At 36.6% G+C, this 26998-nt stretch overlaps 4 protein-coding genes across 5 annotated transcripts; 3 read left to right on the plus strand and 1 right to left on the minus strand.

The window, feature by feature from the left end:
• Positions 1-7981: 7981 nt before the first annotated feature.
• Positions 7982-13093, plus strand: LOC107619980 (wings apart-like protein 1). Its single transcript, XM_021113815.2, has 13 exons — positions 7982-8438; positions 8929-9028; positions 9222-9561; positions 9767-9879; positions 10190-10318; positions 10496-10589; positions 10747-10857; positions 11013-11527; positions 11644-11909; positions 12285-12435; positions 12582-12679; positions 12764-12845; positions 12980-13093. The coding sequence occupies exons 1-13, from the start codon at positions 8002-8004 to the stop codon at positions 13061-13063; spliced, it is 2520 nt and encodes an 839-aa protein (XP_020969474.1). The 5' UTR covers positions 7982-8001; the 3' UTR covers positions 13064-13093.
• Positions 13094-13838: 745 nt separating this feature from the next.
• On the plus strand, positions 13839-15283 carry LOC107622069 (uncharacterized protein At4g19900-like). Its single transcript, XM_016323994.3, has one exon. It carries the CDS (start codon positions 13913-13915, stop codon positions 15221-15223), a length of 1311 nt encoding a protein of 436 aa, XP_016179480.1. The 5' UTR covers positions 13839-13912; the 3' UTR covers positions 15224-15283.
• A 980-nt stretch (positions 15284-16263) lies between these two features.
• On the minus strand, positions 16264-19235 carry LOC107623850 (putative polyol transporter 4). 2 transcript variants are annotated; one of them, XM_016326244.3, is made up of 2 exons: positions 18434-19235; positions 16264-17902 (listed from the first exon to the last, which is right to left on the minus strand). In XM_016326244.3, the coding sequence occupies exons 1-2, from the start codon at positions 18645-18647 to the stop codon at positions 16536-16538; spliced, it is 1581 nt and encodes a 526-aa protein (XP_016181730.1). In that variant the 5' UTR covers positions 18648-19235; the 3' UTR covers positions 16264-16535. The 2 variants fall into 2 exon arrangements, with proteins under 2 accessions (XP_016181730.1, XP_016181731.1); XM_016326245.3 differs by having other exon boundaries at positions 18430-18570.
• A 1123-nt stretch (positions 19236-20358) lies between these two features.
• LOC107622831 (proline-rich spliceosome-associated (PSP) family protein) lies at positions 20359-26065 on the plus strand. The gene is made up of 18 exons (XM_016324874.3): positions 20359-20753; positions 21332-21451; positions 21540-21668; positions 21771-21833; positions 21960-22067; positions 22590-22667; positions 23181-23273; positions 23397-23483; positions 23670-23771; positions 23855-23974; positions 24087-24149; positions 24374-24513; positions 24844-24928; positions 25065-25123; positions 25227-25272; positions 25376-25467; positions 25581-25650; positions 25736-26065. The coding sequence occupies exons 1-18, from the start codon at positions 20523-20525 to the stop codon at positions 25805-25807; spliced, it is 1758 nt and encodes a 585-aa protein (XP_016180360.1). The 5' UTR covers positions 20359-20522; the 3' UTR covers positions 25808-26065.
• Positions 26066-26998: the final 933 nt, after the last annotated feature.

The raw sequence follows: 26998 nt of genomic DNA on the forward strand, positions 1-26998 counted from the left end.
CTCCGAATCGGAGGAGCTGACTGCAATTCTGCACCGTGCGTACGATAACGTCATGGCCAAGATGGAAGCATTAAAAGCCAAAAGGAAGGGGACATCTTCTTTATCCCACGAAGACGCCAACTTGGAATCCGTTAACGAGCTTCAAAGCCCGCCAAGGATTCGAACAAGAGGACGTCCAAAAAACAGGCTAGGTTCAAAGCTGGAGAAACAGATCGCAAATGCCACAAAGAAGAAGAAGACGAAAGTTTTAAGCGAGGTAAAAGTAATGTTCTTTAAATTTGTGGCGATTGAGTTTATTTTTCTCGTTAATAGTTTAGGTAATGTGTGTGTGTTATATTTCAGATAAACCTGTTTGATGCTGCATCAGCGGCGCATTCAAATTGCAGCCAATATCAAGGACACGTTATGAGTTATCAGTTTAGGGTACCAGCAGCAGGGGATAACTCCTTGGGTGTATAGTTTTACAGAATATGGGTGTAAAAGCACTGTTATTTTGGGTGTATTTTCGTTAATTCACAATTTAGATATAGACACATATATAGATATATATAAAACAAAAGCTGTAAAAATTCTCAGGTTATGGGTTTATATTTGATTTGATGTTTTTCTTCATATTTTAGTACATGTAATTCATACATTTTGAATACAACGCAGACAGTTTGGGTGTATATTTTATACAACCTTGGGTGTATTATTAGACTTGCGTTGGGTGTAACAGTTTATAATTTGTGTTTATATATGCCTTGATTTTTTCCTTCATATTTTACCACCTGTAATACAGCTTTTGAATACATCACAGACAGTTTACCAGCACAGATAGTTTAACTATGGGAAAAAATATACATAGAATAGAAGTTGTTGATAAATGGCAAATATTTACATCATTTGTTAATTTACAAACTACCCAGCAGTTGGATTACGCAGTTTCTATATCAGCAGAATTAATCTGACAAAACGGACTTAATAATATAGAGGATGGCTTCGACAGCCTTATAGCACTACTCTCTCTAATTGCCCGATCTCTCTGTGTATTCATCTCACTGAATAGTATCCGAGATGCGTACTCCACTCTATAGTGGTCCACCTCCTCCTACAATTAAAAAGTATATTCTGTTTAAATAGCAATATTAATTCAGTAAAGTAATACAGAGTTATATGGTTCTAAAGACAGTTACCTGTGGCCAATTATCCCATTGATACTTCCCCTTTTTGATGTTTTCCGGCTCAATTATCTCCATCCACTTCATAATGTACACAGCGCAGTCATAGCTGAAAACGAAGAAAATAAATTACAAATCTCATTTACAAAAGTTTAATGTTCAGAGTTACAAATTTATACCTTGTTTTTTGGCCAGATATTTTAACATATGGTGATTTAATTTCCTTCTCCCTCTCCCCTTTCTGAAGAGGTTCCCCGCCGGCATATGTTATCAATCTTGAAAATACGTATCCCTTAAATACGAAAACAAATAAGTGATACACCCGAATGAATGGACAAGATACACCCAACTGAATGGACAATATACACCCATCACAACTAACGAAATAAACCTATCTATTAAAGTAAAGAAGACAGAGGCAACTTACAGTGAATTTATTAATGGCCTTTCTCTCATCGGTGGGAGCTTTTTTGTGTAGCGGGTCAAGTATTTGACATTTTCGCTTTCTTGTATTTATCAGCCATAACCACCAATGCCCCGCGTAGCAGACAGGGGCAAAAATTTGAAGGATTGCCACACATGAACAGTGTGTTATTTTATTTTGCAAATAAGTAAATAAGCGTACTAACAAATTTAGCAAACGAAAACTTACATATGGGTGCGAAGTCAATTTTTTTCTATCTATGAAGGGAATGAAACTCGGGTAGGCTTCCACCCTAAATTCCTTTTTCGTTTTCGGTGATACGAATTCCCCGTTTGGGTGATCCGAAAGTGCCATGCACTGCAAGAATGGGAAACAAGAAATGAAATACTAAACTTACACCCAATCGAACGTGAAAAATACACCCAAATCAATACAGAAAATACACCCAAAGTTCGTAGAAGTAACACTTACCACAATATCGGGGGGGGGGAGACAGTATATTTGTTCTTGAAATCTCTTTTCATTTTTGTTGTTGAGGATGAGGCAGATGGCAGATACAATCTAGAAATATATGCCGAAATCAATTTTACATTAATAAGCATTGTAATTGACTTTGGTGTAAAAACATTAATCTTATTATAATATTACCTGTTGCATTGATGCCAAGCGCATCACCTATTGTCTTTGGTGTTATTTGGAAAGAACCATATCCTGTCTTCAGTCTGTTCTCCCCAAGTTTGAAGTTGTTTGCCAGTTCCCTTAAGAGTTGGTGATCCACTCTTAGAGGTGGGACGTGCATCAACCCACCAAATCCGAGATCCCTGACAATTGCCTTCTTCTCCTCAGTCATGTTTCTGAACTTATCACTCAGGAGATATGTGGCACACTTAAGATCCTTTGTTTGGTTTCTTACTGCCATTTTGTCTGAAACAAAAAATACACACAAATATACACCCATTAGTAACAGTAAGATACACCTATATGTAAGAATCAGATACACCCATTGATAACAGTGAGATACACCCATTGATATTATTCAGATACCTTCATATATATCAGTCAGATATCAGTCAAACATGCTTCAATATCAAGCAACATTACAAGGTCTAATAACAGTAAGATACACCATATGTAAGAATCAGATACACTCATTGTTAACAGTGAGATACACCCATAGATATGATTCAGATAAATCCATATATATCAGTCAGGTATCACTCAAACATGCTTCAATATCAAATTAATTGAGATATCAGTAAGATACACGCATATATGAGTCAGATACACCCATTGATAACAGTAAGATACACCCATATGTAAGAATCAGATACACCCATTGATAACAGTGAGATAGATATTATTCAGATACATTCATATATATCAGTCAGATATCAGTCAAACATGCATCAATATCAAGCCACATTACAAGTTCAAGCAGTATACAACCCCCAATCTACGGAATAAACCCCCAAAAATCAACAACAGTAGCAAGAGAACTTAGAACAAGAATGTAGAACGACGTAGAACTTAGAAGAACGACGTAGAACTTAGAACAGTGTAACAAAGAAGCAAGAATAATAGCACAGTAAACCCTAGAAGAACGACGTAGAAGAAAACTAAAATATACAGTAATCTTAATGAACTTACGTTGAGTGTTGTTGCTTCGTTTTCTCTTCAGATTCTTCACGGAGAGTTTGATGTTGTTTTGATGGAGGTTTCGAACAACGATTTGTATATTTTGAACTTTGATTTTTGCTCGAAAATGGGAGCGTTTCCTTGTTTTCGAAGCGTTTTGAGAAGTGGAAGAAGTGGAGGAAGTGGAAGAGTCTGCCATACGAACCGTTTGTGTTGAGCGCGTGATTTTGACGCGCCATGTTATGCTTCCTTATGCGCGTGTCTTCGATTTGGGCTGGGCCAACTTGGATGCTTGTATACTTGTATGTGTAGCAGGCCCGATAATATAATAGGGTAGTAATGGTAAAGATTACACACAAGATTATTAGGGAGGATTTGTGTGGTTTATTCAGTTAATAAATAATAAATAAATCATTTTGTTAGGTAGACGGTAAAACAATGTGAATAATAGATTCTAAAATTAATTCAATAAAGTAAAAAAAAAATACTCAACTTCCAAATTACCTTCTAAATCCTAACATTATGGTCAGCATCTGCATACCTAATGAATTGAACATTCAGCCATGGTTAATTGTGCATGAGTAAATCGAATCAAAAGGAATAACTATCCAATTAAGAATAATCAACATAATCATCTGCATACTTATTGAATTAAACATCCCACATATTCATTGTTCACATTGTTTAGTATTCTCATTGTCTCCCTATACTTTTTCTAAATAATAAGCTAATGGCTATTGGCTAATGAGGAGTAATATCCCAAATTGTTCCCAAAAAAATTCACGGTCGAATAGATTTGTCCTCAACAAAATTTAACTAAGATTTTGACCCTGACGTTTTTAGTTATACACCAAATACGTCCCCATACTAGTTTGACCCGGTCAGGACTAATGGTGACGTCCTACGTGGAGGTTAACGAACTGACGTGTCAGGTTAATTGTGACGTGTCACCTCCAGAACAATTTGGTCCCTATCCAAACTGGATAAAACGACGTCATACTGGATCATGAGGCGGACAACGTCGTTTCGTGGAGGACAGATTCGTCCCCACCATGGAAGGCAGAGTTGCGAAATGGCGCTGATGATTGGATTTTTGACGGTATAGAATTTCACAAATGAATTCTCGTTGTAAAGTATAGTTTCTAAACCAAGCAATAATCCTTTCATACAAAAAGTTGTTTGTCACTAGTACAAACCCCTAAAATTTATAAACCGAAGTATTGGACCTCGATCGGATCGTTCTCCCTAGGAATTACAATAAAGTGTCTTGTTATTGGTTATGAGTTATTTTGGGGTTTTGGATAAGAAGCATGAAAAGTAAATGGCAATGAAAATAAACTAACAACTATAAAAGGCTCTTGGTAAGGTGTGAGAACTAGAAGTCCTATCCTAGTTATCCTTCTCAATTGTGATGAGAATTGTTCATTGCTACCACTTAGTTAACCCTTACTAATTAAAGGAAAGTCAAGTGGATGAATTGACTTGAGCCATAAGTCCTAGCCAACTCCCAAGGAAAGACTAGCTTTAGTGCACTCCAAACCAATTAGCAATCTCTCCAATTATCAATCAACAAAGGAATTAGATAACTCAAGTATCACTAATTACTCTACCTAGGCCAAGAGGAACAAAATCTACACTAAAACTAAAAGAGACATTTCAACAAACACATAAAGTGCAATAGAAGTAAACATTATTAATTGCAAGAATTAAAGGAATCTACAACTACAAAGGTAAGAGATCAACAATAGGAAAGCAAAGAAGACACATTTATTATGAATTACCTCTTATTGAATTGAAAGAAAATGGGATGAACAATACTAGATCTACAACAAAGTATAAGAACAACATGAAGGAAATTGCAATAAAAGAATGGAAGAAGAATCAATGTCATTACAGGGAATTGAGATGTAGAAGTAGAAGAACATGAATCTAAATCTAGACCTAAGAACTAAACCTAATCCTAATCCTAATTCTAGAGAGTAGTGAGAGCTTCTCTCTCTAAAACCCTAAACTCAAGTAATTAGTAGTTGGAAGTGATGTTATAGTTATGATTGATGTCTTCCCCTTAATCCTTCATCCTTTTATCCCTTTCCCTTAGCAACTTGGCGCCAAAAATGGGTTCAGAAACCCTCTCAAATCGCCAGGCACGTGCTGCATTAATGAGGTCATGTGCCATCATCGGCGCGTGCGCGCATGGTACGCGTGCGCGTCCCTGGTCGATTCTGCAATGTTCGCGCGAGCGCCTTGTGCGCGTGCGCGTGCATGGCTGACTTTGTTTCTTTGACTTTTTATGCTTCTCTCCACTTGTATGCTTCCTTCCTTGCTTCCTTTGATCCATGCTTAGCCTATTTCAACCTGAGGTTACTAGCAAACACATCAAGGCATCTTATGGAATCAAACAGAAACTAGAATTCATCAAAATAAGGTTTAAAAAGCATGTTTTTACACTTAAGCACAATTATGGAAGAGATAACAAAACCATGCTAATTCTTAGGCTAAATGTGACAAAAGGTTATCAAAATACTCTAAATTCAATGCAAAACAAACCGTCAAATTGGGGTTTGTCAACCTCCCCACACTTAAGCCTTAGCATGTCCTCATGCTAAGATAAGAAGGAACTTAAGGGTTATGACATTTATTGAATGCAACTAAACTATATGAGTCCTATCTAAATGCAACTATCTAAAGCAATTGGAAATGCTTAGTTCAAACAAATCAATTCCCAAGAGAGCATGTGTAAGCACAAGAGCTAGGCATATAGGAACTAAGTCCAAACCACAATTGTATTGAATTGTCAAAAAAGAGTTCAAACTTGCAAGAACATAGGTAATATAGGTGAATACATGTGATTGAACTTTTGAACCCTCACCGGATGTGTATCCGCTCTATTCACTCAAGTGTTTAAGGGTTAATTCACTCAATTCTCTTCTAATCATGTTTTCCAAAATTTGATTTTCTTCTAACAATCAACGTTTATTTCATGCATGCATACAAGTATCCTGAGGTCTTTTCATTGGTTGTAATGGGGCTAGGGTCAAGATAGGATGCATATTTGGTCAAGTGAGCTTGAAATTTGAATCTTTGATAAGCTTAAACTTCCCACCTAACCTATGACATCCTATACAATTAAGTTCTAATCTAGCTACCCATTCTTCACTTTTCCACATACTCATGCATTTTTTTTTATTTCACAACACTTATGCATTGATTTTATTGGACCTTGCCTTGGGGCATTTTGTCCCATTTTTATTATTTTTTTCTTCTTTTTTTTTCTATATTTTTTTTTTCTTTTCCATATTATTTTTCTTTTCTTTTTCTTTTGTTTTTCTCATTTTTTTTCCTTTCAAACTATATACAAGAGTACCAATGCATAAGGTCTATACATTTAATCAATACATGAGCATGTACCCAATTCCCAATATTTACAATAATAATACAAAACTACCCTTTTATTCACCCAATGTCCCAAGGTTCCCACACTTTAATGATACACACACTCTAGCCTAAGCTAATCAAAGATCCAAATAAGGACATTTATTGTTTTTCGCTTTAAGGCTTGTAATGTGCTAAAATAAGAATAAGTGGGTTAAGCGTAGGCTCAAATTTGGCTAACAAAGGAAGATAAAAGGTAAGGCTATTTGGGTAAGTGAGCTAATGAAATGATGGCCTCAATCATATAAATGCATGAATACACAAAATAATGGAAATAAAGAATCAAACAAATCAAAGATTACAATCATAGAAAGAGAACAATTTCACACAAGAATGGGAAATAAATGGTTATAAAATGTAACCACATCAATAGGCTCAAGTCTCACAAGCTTGTGTTCTCAATTCAATACATGCTTCACAAGGTATGAAATTCAAGCAAGTTTCAAAGATTCTTTTTTTCAATCAATTGGGTTAATGCCCTATATTTAACTCCTTGAAAAACCTCAATGTTTGACTAAGCATTGTTGTGATTGAAAAGTTCAAAAATTTTCCTTAGTTTACCCTTTTCTTTTTCACTCAAAACCAATTTCTTATGCAAAAAGGGGTGACTAATAGGTCCCTATAAAAGCACAATCATCAGGTAGATAGGTCTCCATTTAAAACGGCGCCGTTTCACAAATCTGTCTTCTATGGCGGGGACGAATCTGTCCTCCACGAAACGACGTCGTTCGCCTCATGATCCAATACGACGTCGTTTTGTCCAACTTGGATGGGGACCAAATTGTCCTGGAGGTGACACGTTGCAGTTAACCTGACACGTCAGCCCGTTAACCTCCACGTAGAACATTACCGTTTGTCTTGACTGAGTCAAACTGCCATGGAGACGTATTTGGTGTATAACTAAAAACGTTAGAGTCAAAATCTTAATTAAATTTTTTTGGGGATAAATCTGTCCGATTGTAAATTTCTTGAGACCTATTTAGAGTATTACTCGCTAATGAATTAGCACTAAGCACTTGCTCTTTTTTGTTTTTTGTTTTTTATATTCTTTTGTAATTTGTTTTTTTTTTTTGTCAGACTTTTGTAGTTTTAGTGAATGGCTTGACTTTGTTGACTGGGTTGGGCTTCTACTATGATACTTTTGGGCCTTGAGTTAATCATCTTGACTGGTCCAAAAACGAAAAGAAAAATAACAGATTCGCAACTTGGCCTAAAAGAAATGATTGGCAAGGCCCAACGAGACAAATTCAAATTTGGCGCCGTTAACAGAAAACGCTGTTCCCACTTCTCATTCTCACTCCTTTCTCCCTCTGTTTTTCACTCTCTTCTTTCAGTTCAAGAACCGAAACCATGGTGCTACGCACGCACGGTCGCCGAATCTGCATGAGATTTCCTGCGAAATTCTCCGGCGACGGCGTCGCCCTATGCTCCTCCTCTTTGCCATTCTCTTCCCAAGACTCCAATTCCACTGACGGTCATTTCCGCAAGAGAAAGTCCAAGAGAACAAGGACGCACAATGAAGGCTTGATTACAAAGAAGATGAATTTGAAGACGACGAAGAAGAAGAATGCATTAAAAAACCTCACCCTTGCAATGATTCCGGCTAAAACCTCGACGCTAATTGAGGCGCAGGAATTCAGCGAGGTAATGGAGCGCATCGACGAGGTAAATTTCGCCATTGATGGACTCCGCAGGTCCCAACCGGTTCAGATCAGAAGGACAAGCTTGCTCTCTTTGTTGTCCATTTGCGCCACCGCGCAACAGCGCCGCCTCCTCCACGCTCAAGGGTACATCACTTTGTAAAGATTTATTCGATATCCATGTACTAATATGAAAAAGATTGAAACTTTTTCTTAAAAAACAAAATTTCTTTTTGCAATTTTGGCTTTGGGGCTTATTCAAGTTAATTTTCAAATTTTAAACTTTTGGTGGGTGCAATAATGATTTAAGAAGTAAGTAGTGTTTGCTTGATGTTTTGTGCTCAGTATCATTAGAATTGGTTAGTGTTTTTCTTCCGATAGAGTTTCCTGCGGTTTTGGCGCAGTATGAGTAATGTACATGTTTCCATTTAAGTATTCAGAATTAGATAGATAAGAGATTCGTGATTTTACACAAATTTTAAATTTTGTTTGTCCTTGGATATCATTGTGAATAGCTGAATTGTCTACGTCGCTGAGGGCTGTGAGACAAACTGGCATAGTAGTGGAATTTTGAACTGAAATATGGATTGTATTCACGGGTAGTTAGGTGATAATCCCTGATTTTTCTACTTTATAGGATCGCAAAGACAATCATTGATGCTATTTTGTGCCTAAGTCTTAATGATCTTCCAAGCAATGTTGCAGCTGCAACTCTGTTCTACATTCTTGCCATTGATGTAAGTCTTGTATTCTTTCCGATGAAATTCATCTTCAACGTCTCAACATCCTAGAACTTTATTTTTGACCTTTTCTTTGCAAGGGTGACCTTTCAATGGCATACTTTCCATTCTGCTTTTGTTTGGACGCTGTAATTTGTCAATCCTATTGGTTTCAGTTGCCTGATGTTACTGGATATTCTTTTGATTTCAGGGCGTAGAAGATAACCTCCTTGAATCACCTGATTGTGTTCTATTTCCGATCAAGTTGTTGAGACCACTTGTCTCCACGGATGGCGCAGATAAGGCACTAAAATTTGGTCCGAAAATTCTAGTGTCGCATAAGAATGTCGGTTCATTAGAAAATACAAGAGAAAGATGGGACTGCAGTTCTGTTGCAATTTTTTCTATAGTTCAACAAATTCTAGTAAGTTGTAAAGAACTGAAGCCAACCTGTCAAATTGACAACAGCATAGAGAGGCCAGAGTTATGCCCGGAATGGTTAGCATTGTTGATCATCGAGAAGGCTTGTTTATCTTCCATTTCTCTTTATGGTATTGTAGTGTATATCACCTTCCAGATTTTACTCTAAAAATATTATTGGCTGAAGATATTCTTCTCTTATATGTTGTATGTTTTTAATGGACGAAATTAACAATGAATAACCAAATCTGTTTAGTTTTAATGATTCTTTGAGTTGTTTGTTTTATCGTTCTTATTGTTGATATTGTTTCTTAATGATGGAGAATCTGTTTTCAGAAACTTCTGGTGCTGTATGTAAGACTGGTCGAAATTTTAAGGAAAAACTAAGGGAGCTTGGAGGACTTGATGCTGTCTTTGAAATTACCTTGAAGTGCCAGTCAGATTTGAAGGTGTGAGATTGTATTTTCAGTTCAATTTATAATTTGAGTATATTTTTTTTATAAGAAATAACTTGAGAAAACTGCAAAGGTTTTACAGACATTATAAAACAGAGTGAATATTATTATTTGCTATCTGATCTTTCTTACTCTAAGATCAAATATTGTGTCTGTTCGTACTCCGTATATGGGCAATTCCCTTATGTTCAGGAAATCAATTTAAGTAGCTGTTTGTCTTTTGTTCTAGTTGATTTCAAGTTTTGAAGCCCTATCTGGTTGTAGATTAATTTAATTGGGGAGAACCATTGGTTTGCCGTTTCAGTGCTGGGTGGAGGATAGTTATCTATCTACCAAAGATGTTAGAAATGACAAACAGCTAAAAAGCCTTACTTTGCTTCTTAAATGCTTGAAGATCATGGAAAATGCGACATTCCTTAGTGAAGACAACCAGGTTTACTACTCATTCTAGCCCAACCTCCCTCTCTTTCAGAAAGCGACAAAAACTAAAATAGACATAGTTTATGATTTTCATCTTGAGTTTTGCTTCCTTGACTTCCCCTTTGTATAGTATACTCATGTTCTGCTGCATTCTAATTTATCATTCATCGTATGTACTTTATCTTAACAGGCTCATTTTCTTGGACTAAAACGGAATCTCATTCCTCAAGCAACTCCGTTTTCTTTTGTGGAGCTGATTTTAACTATCATAAAATTTCTCTCAGGTAATGATCGCACAAAGGGGTAACTTCTTCCTTTTGCTGCTTTGTCTTTTTATTTCTCTTTTGTTGTCATGCTATTTTACTTTTATTTCTTTCCATTTCTTACAACTGATTAGTTATTCTTCCCACCCATGTCCTTCCACAATCTTCCAACTTCAAGATGTGTGCATAAGTCAGAATGCTTCTACCATTTTCAATGATAACAAGAATCCCATTTCTCTTTCTACCACATGTCATGATTCTGAACTGGATCTTCTCACAGACCTTAAAGGTGGAGTTCCCCCCCCCCCCCCCCCCCCCCCCCACAAAATTATGTAGAAGCTATAGTCGTATTGTAAAGAAAATTCCTTCGAATTTGTGAATGGTTAGTAGTGTTGTGATAAGCTCATCAAGAATTACTGAATGCTCTTATACATGACACTGCAGGGAGTCTCACTTTAAACCATAATTCCACTGGAAGGTGCTATCATATGGAGAGAGAATCTTCCATAAAGAGGATTGATCTTTCACAGAAGAGCCAACTTGTGAGATGCACCCAGTTAAAAAGTTCTCTATCAGTTTCTGAAACTCCCAGCACTTCAATGACATACAGTTATTCACCGAATATGAGAGACAATCCTTCCAAATTTGCACCATCTGGTGGTGCATCATCTAGTGGTGCGGATTGTAAAACATGTATGATTCAACTTGAAATTTCAGATGATAATCAAGATCCATTTGCATTTGATGAGGATGACATTGCACCTCCTAAGTGGGACTTACCATCAATCAAGCAAAGAAAGTCGCATGCTAAAAAATATGAGGTAACAAGCAGAGAATTTGAAGAAGGATGTTTATCACAGACTAGTGTGAGCAATGGGGATGTCAATTGTTCCAGTTCTTACGTTGATGATGAAGAAGGTTCCAGTCTTCTCACTGATTGCCTTCTTACTGCTATTAAGGTATCTTTATGATTTTCTCTGATCTATTGTTTTGTGTCTTCTCTATATCATTCTTTCCTTAGTTTTGGTAAGTTGGGATCTCTATAAATTAATATTGTATAGTTGTATGATTGTAGGTGCTGATTAATTTGACTAATGACAACCCTATTGGCTGTCATCAAATTGCTGAATATGGAGGATTGGAGATTATGCCTCTGTTAATTGCTCAGCATTTTCCTTCTTTCAGTTCATCTTCATTGCCCACTTTTCACATAAAGGAAAATAAGCCAAACAGTGTGAAAGACCATCGACATGATAGGCATCTCACTGATCATGAGATAGATTTTATTGTTGCTATTCTTGGCCTGCTTGTAAACTTGGTAGAGAAGGATGGCCATAATAGGTAATTTAAATAATTACTTACTGGCAATACTGGTATTCAATCAAGAGATTTGCTAAGCAAAGGAAAAAAATTTCTAATTTGGAATAACCAAACACAGCTTGAATTATATCGTCACTAATATTCCCATAATTACAGTGTAGCATAAAGTTTGGGATCCCATTCTTTGTGAAATCCATGTATCTATCTATAGATGTTAGTACTTTCTATTTGATCACCTTTTTATAGAAAAAACCAACTGTAGTTACCTCCTTCTAGGACAAAATCAAAATTACAATATGCTACGGAGAATGTAAACAACAAAATGAGCTTTTGTATTGTGATAACAAGATGTATTGTCTCACTATTGCAGTATCTCTGCTACTGATGTTTTTGCAGATCACGACTTGCAGCAGCCAGTGTTCTGCTACCATGCTCAGATGTCTTAGACCATGAGATTCGGAAGGATGTTATTCCATTATTATGCTCTATTTTCTTGGCTAACCAAGGTGGAAGTGAGGATAGCAATGAAGATAAATATCTGCTACTGGTATGTATTATGATCTTCTTTTGTTTACTTACTATCAGAGACTTGAACCATTTAGATATAAGTTGTGTGATCTAGACTATAATGGTTGGGGAGAAGGGTATGAAGTTTGATTCTGATCTTCAGTCATCTTGTTCTCCATCATGCAGAATGAGGAGGCAGCTATTCTGCAAGGGGAAAAAGAAGCTAGGAAAACGATTGTGGAGGCTTATTCAGCACTGCTTCTAGCCTTTCTATCCACTGACAGGTTAATTTACTTTTCTTCTTTTGGTTCTATTTTTTTGTTAATGTGTATCTTAGGGATTTTTTCTTTTCCCTTTCTCAATTACAGCAATGACATTCACGAAGCAGTTGCCAACAATCTTCCAGATCATAATTTGTCCATTCTTGTGCCTGTGTTGGAAAGATTTGTGGTAAGTAGCTGTTAATAGATGTAACTACCTTGGCTTGAAACTGTGAAGCTAGCAAGAAATATTGGGATTATTGAAAGTGATGTTTGGAGTCATCTTTTTACTACTATTAAGTCTTTAATCATATTTGTTTCCAGGAATTTCATTTGGCCTTAAAGATGATTTCTCCAGCGACCCATAAAGCTGTTAGTGAGGTCATTGAATCATGTAAAGTTCGTTGAAAGCTCAGAAAATGGAAAACTATGTACAGCCTCAGCTGGTTTTGCTGCAAATCACTTCATTTCAGTCCAACTAGTTACACTAGATGCTTGTATATAAAAGTCAAGTTGCCTTGTATAGTTTGTGTATCAACAATGGTATTTTTTCAAATATTCTTGATTAGCCATCTCTCTCTCTCTCTCTCTCTCTCACACACACACACACACAAGTGTCTAAACAAAGCATATGTAATAAGCACGATTATTAGCAAAAATGAAAATAAAAATTAAATGAAGCACCAACCAGGAAATCACTTCACAAAGAAGTACAGATTTGGATATTCTAGATTTTATCTATAGTTTCTTATCCATGTACTCTGATTTGTCAAAACCAATGAAGCAAAGTAATCTACACGTAATGAACAAGAGAGTAGTCTCCAATTCATATGAACCTTTTTTTTCCCTCCTACTATATACTTGCACTCAATTTGATTTAAGAGAAGATTTCAATTTGCAAAAAAGAAAGGACTTGTGGTGAACTTGAAATGAGCAAAAATTACAAAGAGCTTTCTATTTGACAACCCCTTTCTACCCAAAAATAAGACTATGGTCCATATAGAAGAAACAGATTACACTAGCCTCACACATTGTCATTTTCAACCCCCAAAATAAATCATTGGAAAAAAAAAAAAGAAAAAAGAGAGAGAGAAAGCACGTAACTGTAACTCCACTACAACCACCCACACTGTCTCTAATATAAGCATGTAGCAGCAGCAACTGCCTCGGTAACCAACCCAAAACAAAACTTTTTGAACCAAGAAACAGTTCCCTCCTTTCCTGATTTCCTCTGTTCCTGTTCATGTTTGAAAGCCAATGGAAGAGAAGAACTACCATTTCTCTTCTTCTTCTGCATTGCACTTTAAAAGATATTTACTTTCTCTGCTCTTCTCTCTCCCCACTTCACTATATGCTCTCCTCCTCCTCTTTCTCTTGACCTACAATGGTTTCACAGTGTTCTGGATTCATGTCCCTCTCTCTCTTCTTTCCCCTCCAACACACCACACCAAATGGCCTCCTGCTTCTTCTTCTGTGTCCCTTGCGGTAAAAGAAGAAACTTTACCACCCATTAACAAGACCCATTTGGCGCTTCTCCCTCAAAACGCAAACTTTCCTCCTTTTCCCATCACTGAAAAGCAGCATAGAAGGTCTACAAGAGTGAAAAGGCACCACAAGCGCGGCCTCAGAAGCCTACTTCTAGAAGAGCCTCAATTCCCATTGTTTCGGTGCAGAATCAAGGCCTTCTTTTACGGCAATTCCTCTTCTTCTGGTTCTTGCAAGTTCAGGTTCTTCATGACTTGGATTTCACCATTGAAGGCATTTGGTGTAAGAGAATTGCTTTCTGTGGAGAGCTTGTTCAAGACTCACCGTGAAGCTTGTTTGGTCATAGTTTCAAAGTCAATGGATTCTGACACAGGAACTCAGATTCTGAATCCTTTTGTGGAAAATGGATTCAGGGTCACTGCCATTGCACCTGATTTCAAATACATATTCAAGGGAACTCATGCTGAATCATGGTTTCAAAAGTTAAAGGAAGGGAATGTGAACCCCGGTGAAGTTTCCTTGGGACAAAACCTCTCCAATTTGCTTAGGCTTGCATTGTTGTACAAGTTTGGAGGTGCATACATTGATGCTGATGTAGTGGTCTTGAAGAGCTTCTCCAAATTAAGGAACACAATTGGAGCTCAGAATCTTGATCCAAGAACTGGTGAATGGAGTCGTTTGAACAATGCAGTGTTGGTATTTGACAAGAAGCACCCTTTGCTTTTCAAGTTCATTCAAGAATTTGCACTCACTTTTGATGGGAATAAATGGGGTCATAATGGTCCTTACTTGATTTCAAGGGTGGTTTCTAGGGTGAGAAGGAACCAGCAAGAAGGGTTTGAGAATTTCACTGTTCTGCCACCATCTGCATTTTATCCTGTGGATTGGAGAGGGATTAGCAGTTTGTTTTTGAGGCCAAGAGATGAGATTCATGGAACATGGTTGGAGAAGAAGAAGGAGCAAATTAGCAAAGAGAGTTTTGCTGTGCACCTATGGAATAGGCATAGTAAGAAGCTTAAGGTTGTAAAGGGAAGCATTGTTGATAGTATCATCTCAAGTTGTTGCATCTTCTGCAACATTTAAAGTTTGTAATTAATTTTAGAAAGTTAGAATGATGATAAATTTTAAGTTTAAGCAGTTTTATTCCAGCATCAAAGGTTAGACTAGTATTGGATATTTGCCATAGGAAAAGGTACAGATTGATTGACATTCCAGAAAAGAATATATAGGTTTGTCTTTCTTGGTTGGGACCATTATAACTTATGTAATGATTTCTCAGCTTCCTATCTAAATAAGACACTAACCTTTATCCTTATATCATGTGTCATGAACCTTTGGTCCCACTTTCTCTATGCTCAGTGTCTTATCTTCAATTTTTTTTTTATATAATAGAAAAATGGTTACCAAAAAAAAATATGTTCTCTACAAATTTTGTGAAAATTTTCACTATTCACACAATTCTAAATTCTCCCTATATTTTATTCGGAAATTACAACATAGCTCCTTTGAACCATAAATGGACACTACTTGTGGCAAACACTTACAAGTGATCTACCTACTTTCAAGGATTCAACCAAGGTTAGTTCAAACACATATTTGTTACCTAACAATATAACATAGGGGCCTAATCCATATGCTTAAAATTGTGAATCATCTTATTATAACTACTAGATTAATATAATATTAGTTAAGTGATAAGTGTTTTTTCTTAATAAATAGTTTTGAGTTCAAGTCTTAGAAATAACAAATTTTTACCAAGGCTTGGCTGAGACTCTCATGTTCTCATCTTTCAAAATTAATAACTAATTACTCTTATTAATATGATAATATATAATTAAATATCCACATAATCATTTTTATATAAATAATACACACAAATTATTATTTTTTGTTTTACATACTACAGTCAATTTAATTTGCAATTATAGTACAACTACAAGTACTGCCATTCTTTATTAACATAATATCCCTTTTTATCTTGGTGGAATTAGAATACACGCATCTCCCTATTCTATTAATAATAAACATTTTAAGAAAGCGAATATTATACAAGGTAAATAGCAACAAATGCAAGCGCATGTTGGAAAGAGACAATACAAATTCCTAATATGGCTGAGATAAAATGATGCAATCTGAACTCCTTTTCAATAGACGGTAAAAAATAGAAATAAAAAAAAGTCAAGGGACATAAATATATTTTATATCAACAGATGCTTTAGCATATAATATATACTGGTGCTAGGTGGTTCTAAGAACATTGGAATGAAGTTTCTCATTGTTAGTAAATTTCTGCTATAACTAAAGAATTTTCCAGCCACCAAACTAGTATGATATTGAAAATATCTTAGGAATTTAGTTTAGTATGAAGATTCAAGATTGTGGCATGCCACCAAACTCATGACTTCTGCATCAGGCGCTCTACATCTCCCATTTCAACCTCATTTCCCCCTGATTCATCATCTTTATCATGGAAGAGAACCTCAATTTCCTCCAAAGTCTTCCCTTTTGTCTCTGGAACACAATAATGAACAAAGGCGACGGCAGAACATGAGATGATGCCAAACACAAAGAAGGTTCCTGCAACTGTGATTGCACGACTGACCGAGAGGAAGGACATGGATATGATGCCACTACTTACCCTACTTCCGACGGCTCCAAGAGCTGATGCTTGAGCTCTAAGTCTCAAAGGGAATATCTCAGATGACAGAACCCAGCATATAGGGCCAAGTCCTACTGAGAAAGAAGCTACATTTCCACAAACTGATAGGATCGCCAATACAATCCCAACTTTTGCATGATCCAGAAAAGCTAGAGAGAGGCTCAGGCTAAATAAACAGACTGTCATCCCAATTGTGCTTGCATAAAGCAACGGCTTTCGCCCCACTTTGTCGATCAGAAATATAGCTATCAGGATGAAGAGTGTTTTGGTGAAGCCAACAGTGACTGTTGCTGCAAGAAGCTGAGTGGTCTCAGTGATACCAGCATTCTTGAAGATTATTGGGCTGTAATACACAGTTGTGTCTATGCCTGTAATCTGTTGGAAACACTGAATTCCACAACCAGTTATAAGCATTCTTCGAACCGGAGGTGAAGGACATAATATTTCTTTCCAAACAGCTTTAGCTTCATACTTCTCAGCATTAGCTAATCCAGCAGCTACCTGGATTTCTTTCAACTTTTCCTCAGCCTCCTTTTCGCTCTCGCTTATCTTCCTCAGCACCAGCCTCGCTTCTTCAACTCTATTCTGCATCACAAGCCATCTCGGAGATTCAGGAATGATAAACAAAGCAAGAGCAATAACCACCGAAGGAAGAAGTCCCACACCAAGCATTAGCCTCCAATTTATATGCGCTGGAAGCCCTGAAAATTCATAATTTGATATGTAGCCAAGAAGGATTCCCAAATTTATGCATATCTCAGGGAAGGATGTAAGAGATCCCCTAGCAACGGCAGGAGATATTTCAGCAATATACACAGGCGCAATCATGACGCCGAAACCTATACCCACCCCGGCCAAGAGTCTTCCTATCATCAGTACTTTAAAAGAAGGCGCAAGAGCCATAATGGCTCCACCGGTTTGGAAGATGACAGCAGCCAAACCAATTGTCCATTTCCTACCAATGACATCAGATGTCTTTCCACCTGCTAAACTACCCAACAGCGATATTATGCTCAAAATTCCAACAAGAACTTCTTGTTGAACCTCAGTGATCTTCAGATCCTGTTGAATGAATATAATCGCTCCACTCATAACACCAACATCTACAAAACAATAAGCAAATATGAACTGAATTTGTCAGGGACTTGGATGTGGTCCCATCAAATATCATAAAGAAAATTCATGTTGATGATGCTCAAGTTTCAACAACTATCAAACAACATGGTTGCATTCTATAACTCTTGCCATGAACCAATGGGCCCTTATAGTAAGAGAATGAATTTGCTAAGTTCAATCATTAGTACCTAACTGTCTCTACTATAACTATCTCGTTGAATTTACAAGTAAGCTATGTATCCACATTTTGTCCATATATGCCTGTTCCCTAAACCTCAACAACAAAAGCTGTGCTACAAATTGCACAAACAGCATATTTTGCATTCACCATTGTGATTATTATAATCTACAGCACAAAGCCCCATAGTGGGGTTTTATTCTTTTCTTAATTTTTTGGACTGACACATATTCTTGCCACTCAATGATAAAAGAAAAGAAGCAGGGTCCCAAACTAAAAGAACCACATAAAAATTAAATGTGATTAGATCAAGATAAGATAATAAAATAGAATTACCAACCATAGCCGAGAAGCACTGAATTCAAAGAGGCAAAGACGGCACAAGCCATTATATATTTCTTGGAATCATGCTTGTTAGATGATGGCAAGTCTTCTTCTTCGGCCTCATCAAGATCAGAGTCCATCCTTGTGTACTTGGGCTTGGTCCCCAATGAAATCTCAGATAGAACATCTCCATTCCCATCCACATTCTCTTGGACACCAACCAACCCCATTATTCCCCTCAATTTTATATATTTATATATACTCTTATGCAATGTTCAAAAACCAAACTCACAAAAAAACAAATATATTACAAAAAATCCCGGTGTCTCTCTCCTCTGAGCTGATGAAAGAGTGAAAAGGGAAAAAGGACTTCACCGTTGACCCTGTTTGAAGCTCCTAGTTAACAATGTTCCTCCTCCAGCACAGAGAGAAAGAGAGGGGGGGGGGTATGGTCTTAGATCTGAATTGTGGAAGAAAAGGGATGGAACTTGCAAACACCTAGCTGAGTGTTTCGCTTCAAAAAGAGCAAAGTTTCGATTTTGGACAAAGGATTTACATGGAATTACCAGAATGTCAAGTGGGGTCAACTCTTTTCTTTTGGACTCTAAAGCAACGTATTTTCAGGGACAAGAATCTCAGCCTGTTTTGGGGGATTCGTCAGTATGTGCTTGTTGATGAAGGATCTCCATTGGGGACTGTCGGACACGTCATCGTACGGGCATCATAGGTGAAAGTGAAACAACGTGCCGCTTAGTATGTGGTCGGTTCGCGCGTACTTTGCTTCGTCAATGGTTGGAAAATAGAAACACTTCCCTTCTAAGTTCTAACCGTCGGTGAGGGGTATCTGTGGTATTTTACTTTTTAAGTATTAATGTGATGTCCCTCTTATACCCCTCCCCTCCCAACTATAAGATTTCTAATCTCATTTAACATGTTACACTACTCATGGTCTTGTTTCCTAGTAACAACTTTATGGCAAGAAGGCAAGAATTAGGTCAGAAGTAAAATCTTTTCGAGTTTAGTTAAATAGAAGGATTTACTTAGAAATTTAATTTCGATGCATTGTAAGTACTTTATATATATATATATATATATATATATATACAAAATATATTGAGTAGTTAACAAAATTAATGAAATAAAAATTCACAAAATTATAGTTTTTATATAAATGTGTGGTATCTTTTAATATAAAAAATTAATATTTTTTTACGTGAGAAAAATTAATATGTTGATAATATAAGAAAGCGGACAAGTTTCATAAAATCATCATTATTTCTTTTAAAAGTTTAGACATTATAAGGCTAATTTTTTTTATGAAAAAAATATTAGTATTTTTTTTTGTTGAAATTAGGATTATTTAGTATAATTACATGTAGGTGAATTTTATAGGTGGAGAGTCAACACGCAGGATGCATCCTGACAACATATAAGATGCATGTTAGACATATGTCAATATTCTGGCACGCAGATGTATGTTGAACACCTTTTTTGTATATCTACAATACTGTAATATATTTCAAATATCAATATTCAAATAAAATACAATCTTTATCTCTATATTAAAAATAATTTTTGACAGTATAAAGTTTTTTTTTTTTTTGGTTTTTTTTACGATATCTCCCAACTCAATAATTTAAAGACTACTGATCTCTATTTAAGAGTTTGTCGTTGGCCAATAAACTATTGCATGCACAAGACGAGATATGAACCCCTAACACTTAGTTAAATGGACTAATGAGCTAACTATTAAACCAACATAACTTGTTGACAATATAAAGTCTATGACTTGGAGTTTTTTTTCGAAAATAGATAATTGGGCTAATGTCGGGGTCTCATTCTAGGCCTGTTAGGTTGGGGGATTCTAAATCGGGCTGATATATTAATAAGTCAAAGCCCAAACGGACCAAAGTAATAACACGTGGCTGGCCCAAATAAATTATGAAGATTGTTCGATAACCCACCTTCCCCCTCTGTGATTCTCTCCTCTTTCCTTTCATCTATTCAATCCCTCTTCTTCTGATTCTTCATCTTCATCGCCACACACTCACTCATAAGTCTAACTGTTAATCCCTCCGTTACTTTCCGTCCAAAACCCCGCAACCATGGCTGCGGAGACTCTTCCGTACCAGAACGGCGAAGTTGTTTCTAACCGAGATCTGGCTGCCAACTCCACCACCACTTCCTCCGCCGCCGCCAAGAAGTCGCGTGAGAGCGAGCGCCGTCGCCGTCGCCGCAAGCAGAAGAAGAACAACAAGGCATCTCAGGAACCTGACCATGAAGATAAAACCGCAGAAGAGAGCGACGGTGCTAAGGAGAACACTGATCCGAAGCAGGTTCGTATCATTCTTCTAACTTAAAGTTTCTTTTAAATCGGTTTGGGGTTTATAATATTAGGTATCAAACTGGTGCTGGCTTCGTTATCGAAAAGAAAAAAAAAATTAGGATAGGAGCTAAGTGAATTGACTCTTAATGTGCCTTTGCTTTCTGTTCGAACAATATCGTAGTTAGGGTTTTCGAAGCTGAACAGAGCTTCTCGTTTTGCATTTTAGCGTTTTTGAGTTAGAGAGAAGCTCTCGAGCTTCGCTTGGTGAAAGAGGACTGGAGGGAAAAGAAAGGAAATGAGCTATGTAGTTGGACTACACCCTGGTCTATGATAATGAATTATTTCCATTCTCTTCTCTCTATTGCACTGGTTATTCTTCCATTGAAAAACATAATCTGTTGCAGTTGAAGTAAATAAACTGAGCTAATGCTGTTTAGTGTTGCGGAAATATTTTAGGTGATTAGATTAGATAATTTCTCGTTCTAGATTGTTATTTTCTTTCTTAGAACACAGAAGGTTGAAAATAGCTGAGCTATAGATTTGAAATGATGCACATAGATTGATTTTATTATTTCTCTTAAACTCTAGGTGGTTGAGCAAGTTGAAATTGAGTATGTGCCGGAGAAGGCAGAGCTAGATGAAGGCATGGATGAAGAATTTAGAAAGATCTTTGAGAAATTCAGTTTCAGTGACGTCACTGGTTCGGAGGTATGATATAGGTTACAGGTCTCAATTTATTCTTCTCTGGCATCTTTTTTACCTGATTTTGACAAAAGATTTACTATTATACCTCTAGGATACCGATAAGAAGGATGAGGCAGCAGAAAATGCTGCTGCAAATAAGAAGGCCGATTCTGATTCTGACGAGGAAGAAAACGATGATGATCAGAAAGAGAAAGGCGGTGTGTCAAACAAGAAGAAAAAGGTCTAGCAATTCGTGATATGTTTATTTTTATTTTTTGTTCATCCAATTTTACTATTACCTTCCCGTGTGTGACTTCTCCAAAAATGTTGATTTTATGTTCAGCTTCAAAGGAGGATGAAAATTGCTGAACTGAAACAGATTTGCTCAAGGCCTGATGTTGTTGAGGTAGGATTATTTTCTCTATCATTATTAGTTTTGATTTTTGAGTTGTTGGGCCTCCCCCCTTCTCAACTATAATTTAGTCTAATGGCCATTATATTTAGTTGAACAATTTTTTTTTTAATTTTTTAGGTGTGGGATGCTACTGCAGCAGACCCAAAGTTGCTGGTGTTCCTGAAATCTTATAGGAATACTGTTCCTGTACCTAGGCATTGGTGTCAGAAGAGAAAATTCTTGCAGGTTAGTCAGCATTAATACTTAAAAGTTAAAGATGCAAGCATATATGATGGTTGGTGTATGCATGAGGGATGTTGGGATAGGGTGAGGAAGATAAAGTCGATAAGGTTTCTCTTATATGTATGTATGTGATGCTTGCAGGGGAGCGGCTGTGGCAATCATGAATCCTGGACTTGTAGGTGTTTGGCAATGGGCATCCATGAGTCATTTCTCTTTTATTATCTGTTAGATATAAGGGAATATGGAACTCATATCATAATCATAATCATCACCATTATCATTTATATATTGGGATCTATGATCATATGGCGTTTTTGCATAATCCTATTGGGCATTTGTGATGACAAAGTTGCTAATAGTTCTGCTTTGAATTTTCAGATGCCCTTCCATTGTGCTTAGTGCCCGGGCTGAATTCCTCTTATCTTCAATTTTTATATCATTAATGTTAGCAACATAACTATATAATCCATGACCACATTAATTACTTATGTCTCATCACAGTTTGTGTGATTGTCTTCTTGTCAGGGTAAACGAGGTATTGAGAAACAACCCTTTCAGCTTCCTGACTTCATTGCTGCCACTGGAATTGAGAAAATCAGACAGGTAGTATGATCTTCTGTAAAATAATTCTTCTGCCTGCATATGTTAATATGTGATGACTTCGTTCAAGTGAATTTCCTAGAGAAAAAATTCTGCTTTATTTGCAAATTGGCTTCTTGAAACTTAGCTTATTACTCTTTAAAGCTTTTGTGTCTACTGTAGAATATTAATATTTGTTTCTCAGTATCTATTAATTGGGGGGAAGCGCTTCTGTTTCTATGATTTTCTTAGACTTTATATTTGATGGGTTGGTAGTGATTTGAGTAAGATTCATGCAATTCACTTGAGTTTTGGTAGACTTTGACTCATTTCAAGTATTGGTTAGATAATATTGCGATGATGGAATAGTCTTGCATCTTGCCTTTTCTCCTAACACTTATCTTTTGATTTTTCTATTCCTTTGAACTCAACATTCCGTAACATGGAATACTTTCTATATACCTATGTCTTTTAATTAATTTCTACATTTTGTAGTTGCTGTTTACATATCAAACTGTCTAATATTGTCCCACACAGGCTTATATCGAGAAAGAGGACAGCAAAAAGTTGAAACAAAAGCAAAGGGAGCGCATGCAACCAAAAATGGGGAAAATGGACATAGACTATCAGGTTCCACTGATTTTGCATTTTTCTTACCATTCTGCATTGCTTGAATACTGCTCTCAGTTTTCTAGTTATTCTGATTTCACTATTTTTATCCTTTCTCATGGATTTGTTTTCTTTTGTTGCTAGGTTCTTCATGATGCGTTTTTTAAATACCAAACAAAGCCAAAGCTGACATCTCTTGGGGACCTATATCACGAAGGAAAAGAATTTGAGGTATAATCCATGTTGAGGTGTTGCCGGACGATAAGTGCACAAACCGCTTTTTTGCTTGTATCTTTGGGAAATCCGTGTGCACAAATATCATGCAGGGGAATTTAAGTATTTTGTCATAGATGGTGAATCTATATGTGTGTCTGCATAGAAAGAACTGCATCTTACATAATGATGTTTGATATACAGGTAAAACTGAGGGAGATGAAACCTGGCATGTTATCACATGAATTGAAAGAAGCTCTTGGTATGCCTGAGGGAGCTCCTCCTCCCTGGCTTATAAATATGCAGGTAATATTACAGTCCGCTGAATTGTTCTTGTATATTTTTTCATGGTTGTTAGCCCTTTGATTACATTAATTTGGTTCTTTCAGCGATATGGTCCACCACCATCTTATCCTCATTTGAAGATACCTGGATTGAATGCTCCCATCCCTCCTGGTGCTAGCTTTGGTTATCATCCTGGCGGCTGGGGCAAACCTCCTGTTGATGAAGTATTTATATTTTTTCCCCCTTCCTTTACTTCTCTCTCCAAATATTTCCAAAATGGGACTGCTCCCATCCCTTTTGTCTTGCTGACCAGTTTACCTGTCTTCTTATTAACAGTATGGACGTCCACTATATGGAGACGTATTCGGAGTTCAACAACAAGAACAGCCTAACTATGAGGTTGGCTTAATCAGTACTAATACTGTGTTTGTAGTTGTTTTTGATATCTTGTTCTTTTTCAAGTTTTAAGATGGCAAAACTTGTGGAGAGCATGTTTTTGGGCAAGAAATAAATAATAAATATTTGTTAGTTTGGAAATCCATATTGGAGCAACTGATCAACTAAATATAGTTATTTATTCATTGTGGTATTCCAATTTGTATTTAAGTGTGTCCATAATGCAGGAAGAGCCAGTTGATAAGACCAAACACTGGGGTGACTTAGAGGAGGAGGAAGAAGAGGAAGAGGAGGAGGAAGAAGAAGAGGAAGAAATGGAGGAAGAGGACCTTGAAGCTGGTATTCAGTCAGTTGATAGTCTGTCCAGGTATTTTTACTTCACCATTTTTAGTTGTGTTCATATATCATGGTGGTTTAGATGAAGGGTTTTGTAGTAATCTTATCAATGAAACGCACTAACCTTTCTTTTGCTATTGTTATTATTATTTGTTGATGTACAATTGATGTTGATTGTTGAATGACCCATTCACTGCCAGGACTGTTAATTATTGTCCTTAAACTGCATGAATTGTTAACTATTCTGCAAGTTATGCTGTTTCCTGCTTATTATCTCTTCTCACAATTGATGGTTGTCCTTGATCTGGTATGATTGTTAAACTAATTTCTTTCCCATTTTTCTTTGTTTTTTCCACCTTAGCACTCCTACTGGAGTTGAGACACCTGCAGCTATTGACCTTCGAAAGCCACAACCTAAAAAGGAGCCTGAGAGGCCTCTATATCAAGTGAGTATTAATCTCTATTTTTTCCTTTTCTTTTCTTACCTTTCTTCTTTTCTTCTTTTTATTTTTAATTTAAAAAAAAAAACAGCTTTGACTTCTGTTTTGACTAGATAATATCATTATATTTTTTTCATTGAAGGTACTTGAAGAGAAGGAAGAAAGAATTGCCCCTGGAACATTGCTTGGAACGACACACACGTATGCAATGCTTGCACTTTTTTTAAATAGTATTTGATTGCTTTTTTATTTTTTCCCTATGAGTGTTTATTGGCTGAGTTCTGATGATCTATTCTCTCCTCAGTTACGTGGTTGGCACTGGCGCACAGGACAAATCGGGAGCCAAAAGGGTAAACGTTCTCTCCATTTTTGTTTGAGGGGATGGGGGTGGGGTTAGTCACATAACGATAGAAGAGCAGTGTTTTTCATTCTTTTTGCCTTCTGAACTTTCAGGTTGATTTGCTCAAGGGTCAGAAGTCGGACAAAGTGGATGTCACCTTACTCCCGGAAGAGCTGGAATCGCTGGATAATGTCTTGTCTACAAAGTATGTTTTTTTTTCTAATTTATTTGTTTGGTGTCTTAATTTTGCTGGCTATGTTAACTTTTTTATGTCAAAGTGGCAAGGTATGATTTATTACTTACGTTGGAACTATACAGGTATGAAGAAGCAAGGGAAGAAGAGAGGGCACGCAGTCAGCGTGAAGATTTCAGTGACATGGTTGCAGAGGTATGTAACTTTCAGCCTTCAAAATCATACTTTTGCAACTTATGATATTGTGACATGTATTAATCGTTGCCGTCATTTGTTGCAGAACGAAAAGAAAAGGAAAAGAAAGATGCAGGAAAAGGAGGGCAAGTCAAAGAAGAAGGACTTCAAGTTTTAGAGTGGTCCATTTCTGTTTCTTTTGTTAGCTCTACTCGTGCAATCCTTTTTTTTGTTTTTTTGTTTTTTTTTGAAGAAAAATGTATTAGAGAATCCTATTAGTTAAGGAATAGAGAATTTGTTGTTTGAGCTGCGGTTTAACGCATATGTATCTCATAACCATTGCCACCAATGTTTTGGATAGGAATCTCATCTATACAACTATGTAATGCAATACGCAATGAAAAACCTATGCATAAACGTAGCAGTAGTTGCTTAAGCTGATTTTAGTACATGAAAAACCTATGCATGTTAATTAGTATTACGTGCATGTTTATTTGACCAAGATTCTTACAACTAGCTTAGAGTTACGTCTTACTAAAAAATAGAACTTAGTATTGCATCTGGCTTAATAAGTTGAAACCATATGGTTGTTTTGCAAATTCTGTGCCTTCAACGCAAACTCATTAGCACCTTTAACATTTCCTGAATTACGCGGCAGGAACCGGGGGCTAAATGGTTCTTGACTTTTTGGTTTCTGTTTCTCATTTCCTTGCAAATTGTCGGAATTTATTGAAAACAAATTTCAAATTATTCTACACAGGATAAATCAAGTACGTTTTCGTTATTTCATTCTTGAACGAAATTTGTTCCTTCAGAACTGTTTATAGGGTTGAAGACAACTTGTCTCCACTTTCAGTCTACGTAGTTGAATTATCATATTCTTGTCTTATCAAATGCAAGGCTTTTATTGGTTTCGGCTTTTGAGAATTTGTGCTTATTTCGCGGATCACCATTCCTTATCACTTGATGTATATAAAATGTTGAATATCTCAAGGTCAGAAACCCACTATTCAAGGATTAATGTCATAATGTTCTCAATATGTATAATTTGGGCCTAGCCACACATATTTGATAGCATTATTTGCCCCATTGTGTGTGGTACCTATGAATTGGAACATTCGCAAATTGCCATTATGTTATCTTCCAGAAACATCTATCGTTATGCTACAAATGCATGCACTGTCTCCTATTTCAATTCAGGGTTAACAGCATCCCATGAGTGCTAAAAGATTTTGTGTGGAGGATCCATTATCTTTACTTATAGTACTAAGCTGATATAGTATTCAGTTCTCTAAAAAATTGCCCGAAAATTTGAATTTCGGAAAATGACAGCAGTCAAGTAACACTTAATTTTAATACCACAGCTGAA

Source organism: Arachis ipaensis, chromosome B10, assembly GCF_059453495.1.
Source record: "Arachis ipaensis isolate K30076 ecotype BB chromosome B10, ASM5945349v1, whole genome shotgun sequence".
NCBI classification, from domain to species: Eukaryota; Viridiplantae; Streptophyta; class Magnoliopsida; order Fabales; family Fabaceae; genus Arachis; species Arachis ipaensis.